We start from the raw sequence: 12,042 nt of genomic DNA, 5'->3' as shown, positions 1-12,042 counted from the left end.
GTGGGAGTATACAAGGGGGGTGTTTTCGAAAGTCCACTACCATCTCCACCGTTTTCTGTGGGTTGAGCACTAAGCTATTACTGTTGCACCATGTGACAAGATGCTTTTTTTTGGTGTTTTAGTGTGTGTGTGTGTTTTTCAGCCCCATTTGCTCTTTTTTTGTTTTGTTTTTTTCAGCCCCATCGTGTGTGGGTGTGTTTTTTTTTAATTTGTTTTTCAGCCCCATTGGAACACAATGTGTGTGGGTGTTTTTTTAATTTGTCTTTCAGCCCCATCTCGTTCCGGTGGGGCTGGCTGTGTGTGTGTGTGGGGGTATTTGTTTTTCAGTCCCATCGCATTCGGATGGGGCTGGCTGTGGCTTTTTGTGTGTGTGTGATTTTTTTATGCTGCAATAGAATAATCACATTCCAATGCATTCCCTATAGAAAATGGTGCTTCGACTTACGACCATTTCGAGTTATGCCCATCTTCTGGAACAGACTATGGTCGTAAGTCGAGACACCACTGTACAGAAGAAATCACACTAAGTTGAACAAGATTTATCCCAAAGTCAGTAAGAGTGGTTAGGCAAAGGTAAAGGTAAAGGTTCCCCTTGACGTTTTTAGTCCAGTCGTGTGCGACTCTAGGGGGTGGTGCTCATCCCATTTTCAAGCTGTAGAGCCAGTATTTGTCCAAAGACAGTTTCCGTTGTCACGTGGCCAGCGTGACTAGGGAACGCCGTTTTACCTTCCCACCAAGGTGGTACCTATTTATCTACTCGCATTTGCATGCTTTCGAACTGCAAAGTTGGCGAGGAGCTGGGACAAAGCGACGGGAGCTCACCCCGTCGCGTGGATTCGATCTTACGACGTCTGGTCTTCTGACCCTACAACACAGGCTTCTGTGGTTTAGCCCGCAGTGTCACCACGTCCCCAAGAGTTAAATGGCAAAATCCAAGTTTCATATCAGGATGATACCACCTTCTTTTTAAGGCAGAAAATTGTATGCAAGTGGAGCCACAGCCCCTTCATCAGGCATGATGCTACATAAAGAAGGGAAGAAAAAGGAATGGAAAGAAGGAGGAGGAGGAGGAGAAACAACCTAGATCTTATCTTTAGAAGCCCTTCCTGACTGATCTGTGACAGACAGGAAACACCACAGATATTCAAACATTTGCTTGTGTTGAACAAAGAAGTCACTCTTCTGGCTGAGGACACTTTATAACTCCACTACTGGAAAAAATACAGCCTAGTGCTAATTTTGGTATGTCTCTACTGTATCTTGTTTGAAACTCATTACTCTTTATCAAGTGGAGACAAAGCATACAGTAATCTATATTAACAAGTCTGGAGATGGGATGAGAACACTTGCATGCAGTTTTGTGCCTTTTTTTAAATTAGCCTACACTCCTATATGGAATTTGGATATTAAGCTTTGTTTTAATGTGGTTGCTTCTACAGCTCCCAGAAATCCTAGTCAGCACAGGTAGTGGTGAAAGGTTCTGGGAGTTTTAATCCAAGAATATCTGAGGACCCAAAGTTGGGAACCATTGATTTCCACTATTTAAAAGCCATTAGTTCCAGAAGAACAGATAAACTTCATTTTCTGTGCATTATTTCTATCATATCTAATAGAGTAAAAATAAAAAATATTTGGCAAATCTTTACGATGAATGAGAACCTTTATTATAAACTCATTTAACACTTAATTAAAAGTTCTGTTGTTTCTTATATTATCTATATAATACCCAGTACAACATGTAGTAGGTGTATTAAAGGAAGAAAAAAAGACTCTTGAAGATATCAGATCTGACAAATCTTAATTGTTTAAGAAGAAATAATATTTTACAGCAGAACAATGATAAATAAACATCTTGGTTTACTACTATTACAGTTTAAATATGGAAGGATCAATAAATAAAGTGGCAAGAAAATGATATTTCAATAACTTTTTCAGGTAGCACTGAATTGTGACATGTGACAATAAAATGAGGTAAATAAAAATAAATTAAGGCAGGGGGAATGGAGGAGAGATTCCTAAACAACCTACACTGCATTGTATTCCATAGCACTCTTCAAAGTCTAATGAAAAAGAAACATGCCATCACAAAACATCCAGGAGAACATGCTTTCATTTCCAACACCAACAGAATATGGCATTGATTTTAACAGATTCTAATAAAAGGTATAGAAACCTAGAAAATAATAGCTCTTTTGAAAACAAAAAGTTATTTCACAAATTGCAACCAACTTTTATACTCCTGACATTCCTGGCCTTACCTACCAATATTTTACTTACTTTGTTTATTAAAATAATTCTCATTGTCTTGAGCATCAGTTTATACTGAAAATGTCCCCAGACTATCTTTTACTGCTCACAGGATTATGATTTTTTAAAAAGTAATATTCCATACTGAAGAGGTGTACAGTGCAAAGCAATTGTTAACTGTATACCACATATACCTCTCAAAGTGAATGCGTTTTGCTTGTGGTAACATTTCAACCAATCAAACTTAAAGGCCGAGGGTAAGAATTGTTTCTTTCAGCTCATATTGGCTAACAATGTGTTACTTCCTCTAAACTTTTTTGGCACAATATCCATACAAAGTCCACCTTTCTATTCACCTTCAAGGTTGAGGGGCAAAAACAGTGGAAGAAATTGAGTGATGCACCAAAAGAATCCCAGGATCCAATTTTGTAGTGCAGCATAGCAGAACAGCAATTAGTTACTTTGCACTCAACATCCAGGGCAACATTTCTGCTTTATTTTAAATGCACCAGAAAAAAAAGTGAGGGTGCTCAAACGACAGAAATAAGAAATAATTATGTCTTGTAAAAAAAAAAGTTACAACTACGTATGAAAACAATAGCATCCCTTCTGGCAACAGAAATGCTACAAAGTACGAAGACACCAATTATTTATACAGGTGGTGGTAAACTTCAACAGCTTTGTGGCAGTTTAATTTGCTCTAAACACCTCACTATACTCTCTCCAAAAAAAAAAGTGGCGATGCAGGACATGTCTCATAACAACCTGATCGGTGCAGTGCATTCCCTTCAGGAGCAGGCAACAGGTTCCAGGCAGTGTGTTAGTAAGACACGCAGCCAAGTTTGTCTGACATTCAGTCAACCTCCCGCTGCAGGCACGAAATCTGGAGGCAATATAAACAGCCGCAAAAGGTGAAACCTGTTGCTTGTTTCACAGAGCACAGAGGAAGTCACGAAAGCACCGCCCAGGAGGGTCACTTTTACGTGCGCTCCTACAACCATTTAAAAAGAAACAGAAAAAATCTCAACCCAGCGTGTCAGGATCCATGCCTCTGTACAAAATAAACCCGAGCAGTATTTCCTTGACTTCACTTTCACGAAGACCCAGCACTACTTGCGAATCCATTTATTTAGCCGGGGTGGGGAGTTAAAGGGAGGGAGGGGCAGGTGGGGGTGAGAAATAAACCATGCACAAGATCTCATAGGATCCCCTCACCAGACGGGTTAACCGCCTTCTCCTACCCCCACCCCACCCCCGGGGAAACGCGAGTAGTGCCTCGAGAGTGGGGAAAATACTCACTCAATGAAGTAACTGGCTCCCTCTTCCGAGAACCCCTCCTCCCATCCTCGGGGAAGATCTAAAAAGAAAGGAAGGGAGAAAGACAAAACCATGAGGGAGGGAGGGAGACGGAAAGTGGCAGAGAGAGAGAGAGAGAGAGAGAGAGAGAGAGAGAAAGAAGGAGGGAGGTGAGATCTTTCTGCCCTGGAGACAGGCGAGCGTAAATCCCAGTCACACAAAGGTCGTTATCCTCCTCCTCCTCCCCCCCCCCAAGCGCCTCGCTCCCTTGAGACGCCGAGAGAAAGGCAAACACTGAGCGCGGGGCGACGGGGAGAGGAGAGAGAGAGACCGACGCGCGGGGAGCGGCAGATCTTCCAACTTCCCTCCACACACTCATAAACACACCACCACCAGATACCCCCCCTCTATTCACACCACACACACACACCCTCAAGCGGGGCGTCTGGGGTGGGGAGGGGTGGGGGGTTAGGGACGGGAGGGGGGGTTTCGGCGCACCCACCTGAGCGGATCATGTGGCCTGAGTTGACGGGCTCCCCGGTGCGAGGATGCAGCCAAGTAGTGGAGCAGGTCAGGTCGCTAAGGAGGGAGAAGCGGCAAACATGCACCTGTTAGTAGAGCCTGTTGTGAAGGGAAGTCCGGGAAGAAGAGGGAAAGAAAGGGAGAAGAAGCGAAACGAAGCGGGGTTTGGGGGGGGGAGAAGAACCCTCCCTCCCTCCCTCTTTCTCTCCCTCCCTCCCTCACTCCCTACTGGTGGGTCTCTCTTTATCCGCCTGGCCCCTTACTCGATGAAGAAGACCCGGCCGTCCCTACAGACGCCATAGGACCAGTGCTCAGGTAGAGTGTCCCGCCCCACCGTCTCGGCCGCCTCCGCCGCCGCCGCCATGTTCGCCGCGCGCACCGCCAGCCAGCCTGCCTTGCCTTTGCCTTCGCCTTGCCTGCCGGAGCGGGCGGGCGGAGGGGGGGGGGACACGACGTGGGGGGGGGGAGTGCGAGAGAGCGCGAGGGCAGGCAGGCAAGGCGGGCGCCCAGTGCCCGGCCCTACTCAGCAGCGCCACCGGGCAGCGGATCGCGTGAGGCGCAGCGGCCGCGAGCGCGAAAGAGCGCCGGGGAGGGGGAAGCCTCTCGCGGGCTCTGTCTCGAGGGGGGGGGCAGGGGGGAGAGAAGAGAATTAAGCCAAACAGGCAGCCTTGGCAGAGGCGGCGGTGCCCGTCATTTGAAAATCGCCTCAGACGTCTCTTTTTTCCCCATAGCCGTTCAAGCAACAGGTCCTTGTGGAGGACTTTTCTGTGCCCCTGCAGCGAATAAGCCGCCAAAGCCATGAATATGGTATATACTTCAGCGTGTGCTGAATGCCTCCCAGTCCTAACCACTGGGTAGTCAGGAGGCGCTGAGGGCTTTCCCAGGTGTTTAGTCCAGTCCACAGGTCAAATTATTAATTGTATTATAAAGATTCTAGACAGCATTTCTGAAGTGTTCCAATAAATCCACATTTTCACAAGATGATCAGACAACTCAAAGTGTTTGAGAACAGGGAACTCATATAGCTATTAAAAATGGTGAAAGCGACCAAGGCTATTTCTACGTCTATAGCAATGTCTGCCAGTTAGTATTTTTCTGATCATTTTCAGAACTAGCTGCATTCAGCACCTTGGGTAGCTCCATTAAAGTTTGAACAAAAAACTGGAGTGGATTCGCCTTTTGCAAGAAATCGGTCATTAGTTTACAGTACCACCATGTTTCCCCGAAAATAAGACATCGCCTTATATTAATTTTTACTACAAAAATGCATTGGGGCTTATTTTCAGGCAATATTTTATTTTATTCATGTACAACAACAGTTAGAACTGGATATGGAACAACTGATTGGTTCAAAACTGGGAAAGGAGTACGACAAGGCCGTATATTGTATCCCTGCTTATTTAACTTATATGCGGAAGGCTGGACTGGAGGAATCCCAAGCCGGAATTAAGATTGCCGGAAGAAATATCAACAACCTCCGATATGCAGATGATACCACTCTGATAGCAGAAAGTGAGGAGGAATTAAAGAACCTTGTAATGAGGGTGAAAGAGGAGAGTGCAAAAAATGGTCTGAAACAACATCAAAAAAACTAAGATCATGGCCACTGGTCCCATCACCTCCTGGGAAATAGAAGGGGAAGATATGGAGGCAGTGACAGATTTGACTTTCTTGGGCTCTATGATCACTGCAGATGGAGACAGCAGCCACGAAATTAAAAGACGCCTGCTTCTTGGGAGGAAAGTGATGACAAATCTTGACAGCATCTTAAAAAGCAGAGACATCACCTTGCCAACAAAAGTCCGAATAGTCAAAGCTATGGTTTTTCCAGTAGTGATGTATGGAAGTGAGAGCTGGACCATAAAGAAAGCAGACTGCAGAAGAATTGATGCCTTTGAATTGTGGTGCTGGAGGAGGCTCTTGAGAATCCCCTGGACTGCAAGGAGAACAAACCTATCAATTCTAAAGGAAATCAACCCTGAGTGCTCACTGGAAGGACAGATCCTGAAGCTGAGGCTCCAGTACTTTGGCCATCTCATGAGAAGAGAAGACTCCTTGGAAAAAACCTTGATGTTAGGAAAGTGCGACGGCAAGAGGAGAAGGGGACGACCGAGGATGAGATGGCTGGACAGTGTCTGCGAAGCAACCAACATGAATTTGACACAACTCCGGGAGGCAGTGGAAGATAGGAGGTCCTGGCGTGCTCTGGTCCATGGGGTCACGAAGAGTCGGACACGACTAAACGACTAAACAACAACACAACAACCTACATTTATTTAAATATAGTCATGTCATCTTCTTCTGGTTGCTGCACAATGGTGGAGGGCTTATTTTTGGAGTCGGGCTTATATTATGAGCATCCTGAAAAATCATACTAGGGTTTATTTTCAGGTTAGGGCTTATTTTCAGATATACGAGGTAAGTAAGCACCTCCTCCTGTTTACAGTGACATAATATCCCCATTAAGGATACCCCCCATTGCTAAATGCAAGCCTTCAGCTGTACCAAACTAATCACAATTGTTTAGTTCCTTACTCTGCATGAAAAAGATCTTGAAAACTTGGTGTCTTAGACCTCATGGAATGTTTTAGTGCCTTTAACGGGCCCATAATGTGATAAAGTGATACTACAGCTCTATGAACTTTTATTTGTTAAAGGATGATGAAATAGTGCCTTTTGCCCTTCAAACAGACACATATGGTTGAAGCAGAATTTCTAATCCGTATTATTTACTGAGTATGTAATCATGAGATAGTAGAAATATTAAATAAATTAACATAAAATTAATTTGGGATGCCCACTTAGAGCCAAAACATCAGTAATATTGATATACTAGCAGAAGTACCTTGCAAGGGTTAGAAATTCATTACTTTATTATTCTTCATCCTCCTTACTTCCTCTATTTTTCTTTTCTCTTCTCTTCCTCTACTCTTCATCTTTGTTGCTTGCTTTCTGTCCAACCATCATCATTCACTTGCCTGCTGCTTTATCAGGTAGCAATACCTATCCTTCATCTCCAGTCTCTTTGAACAGTTTAAGAACTGTACAGAGGGAAGCACCATGTGGAGATGGCTAGAGACCCTGTGCAGAAATCAGTATTCCAGGCTTGACCCTAGTTTCATCTCTAGGGAAGTGTGGCAATGTATGTCACCTAGTGATTAAATTCATTCATTTTTTCGTTCATTCATTCATTCATTCATTCATTCATTTTATATACTACCCCTTTAGTGGAAACACTACCTTGGACAGTTTACAAATTAAAACTCAGGACCTCACATAACAATGCCATCAATATGGTGGTTCATTGATCTAGATCAAAATTCATACAAAAAGAAAAAACAAGAAAAGAAAGTAATATGAATAGCGTCCAGGGGACAAGTTTTTGAAGACAGTTTCATACAATTCTGTTTTTACTAATTTCATGAATATAAATAAATTCTACTGTCAGATTTTAGTTGGGTAAAATGTAGTAATCCATTATATAGATACAGATAACATCAAGGTACCTTGAGTTCCCTATTATTATACTGAATGATTGCCATCAATGATAAAGACTCAATAGATTATTTTTACAATACCTTTTCACTCCTGCTTTCCTCCTCTTCAACCTACATGGCTGTTGTGAGGAAAATCTACCTAGTGGATGTAGTAGTGGATATCACCAGTAGTAGTAGATACTGTCAGCTTTTGTAACTCTGAAATCGATCATGTGGGGGACATAGAAGGAGCTTCCCCCCAAAATGTAAACATATTCAGGTATCCCCTGGGCAATGACAGAATCTAATGGCTAACCCTTTCACTCCAGAAGCACCAGTGTAAGGTGATGTGAACACTACCATTATGTGGATAAGATCTGACACAAATACTATACAGTACTTGATTTTTATATGTTATGGTTTTAACTACATCAGTAGTAAATGGCATTTGACAGGTGAAAATGAAGCCTAAGAATTAATTACATTCCTGTCTTATCTGTCTTTACTAGAGAATTCATTCTTTTCATTTCCAGAATATATCTTCTGCCATTTACCACATGGATGAAAATTTTGAGATATATTTGTCTCAAAAGTACTGACATGTAACTTATGTCATAATACAAACCCATTGGATGGGAAGTAATAGATCCTACTTAATACAATGCTTTACTCTTTTACACTACAATGGAAAGTAAAGAAATAGTTCATTAATTTGAATAGAATGTGTTCCACTGGTTTGCTTTTCTGCTAATCCTGTCATAAACAAATTCCTAACATAGATGTCAGAAAATCTATATCTATTCACCCAATATAGTTTGACCTATTTCTGTACAAGGTGCTTTCAGGATATAGTGACTTGCTTTCTCTCCTCTGAAAAATTATTTCTCTCTTGCTCCTGTTTCTGTGGAACATGTCATGTACAGAGAAACCAGCAGGGCATGGGAGAAGAAGTAAAATCAGGATAACTAGATTGGAAAGTGGGGGGTGGAGAAAGAGAATATAACTTTGTTCCTTTCTTTGCTGAAATGCAGATCCATTCAAACTTGTTGAGAGTACTGTCATCTTGCTTTCAGCTGTGGGCTACTTTAAAGAGATGATCTGAAAAGAAACAATTATTATTTGTTGGAAAGGAAAGGTTAGTAATAACTGCAAAAAAAAGTAAAGATAATACTATTCTGGTGGACAGATAACAAGTACAGCATTTCTAAGATGGGTGGCAGTTTCCAGTTTATACCATCTTTCTAAATAGGTCATACAACTGAAATTATATTTTTAATTAATAGTATAGGAAAAAATTTAAACATGATACAAGATAATTGTCTATATTATGAGCATTTCAATTATTCTAAAATGAGGTGCTATACAGTGTTTCATGGTACTTTTAGTTATCTCGTTTTTTGGGAATTATGTTATGGTTACTGAAATGTTGTTTGTAAAATTTTAGTAAAAACTTTTGAAGAGAGAAGAGCAACATAAGTTGTCACTTGTCTCGACTGCCTAAATTTCATTGTTTTCTTCTGTACCACAATATTTCCTATATATATTCCTATATATAATTTGTTATTAGGAAATGAACTGTTGCAATGACTGCTTTGCAACTGTTTTCAACTTTGGTAGGTAATTCCTAATTTTGAATGTCATCAATATACAATAAACTACAAAGAATGGCTGTCCTTGCACATTACTTTAAAAAGTGGTGGGTGGGTGTGTTTTAGTCTATTCCAGTTGTCTTCAGGTCATAATCTGCCCTTATACTGTTTCATCGTCATATCCTGAAACCATAATGTTATAGATGGTCCGAAACATGAAGCTGTCCTAGAGAAGATCCAAGAAATATAAGAAGATCCTTTATTTACAACATTGCCTCCTTATACAGCAATTCTGGATTCATCCGTACAGCAAATGGAGCATGTGATTTCTGCTTCCAGTGCCCACCACTCCCCTCTCTTGTTCTCCCCCTGATATAAGTTTAAAATTATGTTTACTCCTGAAACTCTCAAAGACATATCTTTGTAAGACACAAAGAATTATCTATGCATTACACATACATTTCTAGTCCTTATAGCTTTTGTAAGGGCTCTCCTGACGTAAGCCTTCAGAAATACGAAAGGAATGTGAACATCGGACTGTGAACCTGTCTAATGATTTATAGAAATGCAAGTCATCAGACAGGTTCACATTGATATGTAAGCTACACAAAACTTTCTAAAAGAAAAAAAAGTTCCATACTAGTCATCCTTCCAGACAGAATTGCTTTTCATGATTGATTCTGACGAACATGCATTAGGGTCCTATTTTCACCCTCACAGGGATACTAAATTACAGTGATGCCTCACTAGACAATTACCTCTCAAAATGGTTAATTCGCAAAACGATGGGTTTTTGCGATTGCTATAGCGCTTCGCAAAACAGTTTTCCCTATGGGTGATTTTCGCTAGACGATGTTTCAGGCCGTGCTTCGCAAGACTTTTTTTCAGGATGGTTTTTCGCAAGACAACAATTTTGACAGCTGGGTCCGCGATTCGCAAAACGGTTTTCCTATGGGCGATTTTCACAAGACGACAATTTTTCCCCCATTGGAATCCATTAAATAGATTTCAATGCATTTCAATGGGGAACCGCATTTCGCAAAACGATGTTTTCGCAAGACAGCGATTTTCGCAGAACAAATTAACATCATCTTGTGAGGCACCATTGTATTTTGTTTATATTGGCATTGACACTAAACTCATGCCTTAATTAGGTAGATGGGGTTTGGGTATGTCAAGGAACCTAACAGCACCAGGAGGTAGACCCCATTACAAGTCTGGATCTAAATAATTAATGGTCATTCCATGCATATACAAGGAACTGGAGATGGCTTTGAAAATGTGATTTGCCTCATGAGATCAGTGTCCTTAGAGTAAGTAACATTCTGTATGTATCAGATCTGAACTACAATATGATGAGACTTTCAGCATTGGACAAGGAAAGTTTTGGAATACAGTATACTTTGAGAATGGAAAGCGCACAGTAAGCAAAGGCAATACATTATTTCCAAGCCTATGGCTCAAATTCTGTTTTGCAGTTATACAAACTTCTAGAAGCAAATTGCCATCAGTAGAGAAATCTCCATAGATCTTATCTATTGCATACTAAGTCACATAACTAAATATTCAACAGATGATGTCTACAGTGATTTCTTAATTTATGGCAATTCACTTCCAAAGTTATCTATACTTGTATAATTGTGCAGCAGTATTTCAGACTATGTGACCAGCATTTACTTCTAGCACAGACATTTCAGACATCATGGTGCTCCTTGAGTTACAGAAGCAGAACATTCCTATAGATTTCAAGGAAAACCTGTCTGATGCAAACAGTGTAAACAGGTGCATAGGTTATATCAGACAGAAGGGTGTTAGATGTTCATTCACAGTAAGAATTGAGAGAAGAAGCAAGATCTAATACACAGGGTATATAATATATAATTTCATTTTTATGAGTGATTTCACAAAATACTGTGTTACGTATCTACTGAAAGAGAAGAGCAAGATGCTCAAGAAGCTCATGGCCATGATGACTGATATGCTTGAAAGAAGGTAACTTCAGAGTGTCAGTGGTGGTTAGTACATATCTTACCACACACACACACATCTTCCAGAAGAAACATATCACTTTGCAGAGCAGAAGGGTAATACATACTCTTGTGTGGAATGGAACACATGAAAAAACCAGTTCTGGGAAGAAGAAGAAGAAGAAGAAGAAGAAGAAGAAGAAGAAGAAGAAGAAGAAGAAGAAGAAGAAGAAGGAGAAGAAGAAGAAGAAGAAGAAGAAGAAGAAGAAGAAGAAGAAGAAGAAGAAGAAGAAGAAGAAGAATATGCATGCTTTCTAGAACTACCTAGAAACTATGGGGAAGAGCAATCATGACTGTGACATATCTCCAGAGCAGATTGCCAACGAATAGCACCTCAGATAATCCATTTCACTTGTGGCATGGCAGAGTGCCAAATATGGAGGCAATTAGAGTCTTTGGAAGCCTAGCCTATGCTGACCTACCAGAGCAGAAAAATCTAATATGTTCACCTGAGGCAAAATGGTTAAAGCCAAGACACCAGACTGAAACGTTCAGGACTCAACAGTTGCATCAGCAGAAGAGAACAGATTGTTTCAGTGGATGGGGCAGATACATTATTGAAGAGCAGCTGCTGGTGGTTTGTGATTCGTGGCTATCCATGAACCATCTGCACCATGAACTGGTTGGTTTTTTTAATGTTTTGTGCCTGCAGGGGGAGGGAACTAAACTTTCCCAACTGGACAGCCTGCCCCCCATCCCCTTCCCTCTGCCCTCGTCACCTCCCTACCTGGTCCTGCTGCCGCCATCTCCTCCTCCTCTGCCACTGCAAATGGGTGATCTGGCACTTTGTGGCTCCCATCGGGCACTGTGTGGTGCTGGGTTGCCCATTTGCAGCCTCCCAGCCTGTCCCTACCCCCGTCCCACTGCCCCAATCCTTTTTCTACC

At 41.7% G+C, this 12,042-nt stretch overlaps 1 protein-coding gene and 1 long non-coding RNA gene across 18 annotated transcripts in view; one reads left to right on the top strand and one right to left on the bottom strand.

Annotated features, from left to right (window-relative positions):
- Window positions 1-4,492, bottom strand: part of PLEKHA7 (pleckstrin homology domain containing A7) — a 221,859-nt gene extending 217,367 nt beyond the window's left edge. For 12 of the 17 annotated variants that reach the window (XM_020802935.3, XM_020802940.3, XM_020802943.3 and 9 more), the window contains exons 1-3: window positions 4,329-4,491; window positions 4,046-4,122; window positions 3,547-3,604 (exon numbers count right to left, since the gene is read on the bottom strand). In XM_020802935.3, the coding sequence (XP_020658594.3) occupies window positions 3,547-3,604; window positions 4,046-4,122; window positions 4,329-4,429 (236 nt within the window). In that variant the 5' untranslated portion in view covers window positions 4,430-4,491. Of the gene's footprint in view, window positions 1-3,012; window positions 3,239-3,546; window positions 3,605-4,045; window positions 4,123-4,328 lie in introns of those variants that run through there. The other 5 variants (XM_020802941.3, XM_078383882.1, XM_078383885.1 and 2 more) reach the window with 4 other exon arrangements.
- Window positions 4,066-7,723, top strand: LOC144586130 (uncharacterized). The gene is made up of 2 exons (XR_013540875.1): window positions 4,066-4,380; window positions 5,175-7,723. It is a non-coding gene; the product is annotated as an uncharacterized LOC144586130 (long non-coding RNA).
- Window positions 7,724-12,042: the final 4,319 nt, after the last annotated feature.

Source organism: Pogona vitticeps, chromosome 1, assembly GCF_051106095.1.
Source record: "Pogona vitticeps strain Pit_001003342236 chromosome 1, PviZW2.1, whole genome shotgun sequence".
NCBI lineage: Eukaryota > Metazoa > Chordata > Lepidosauria > Squamata > Agamidae > Pogona > Pogona vitticeps.
The sequence above is the reverse complement of the archived record's forward strand: the minus strand, read 5'-3'. Positions and strand labels throughout refer to the sequence as shown.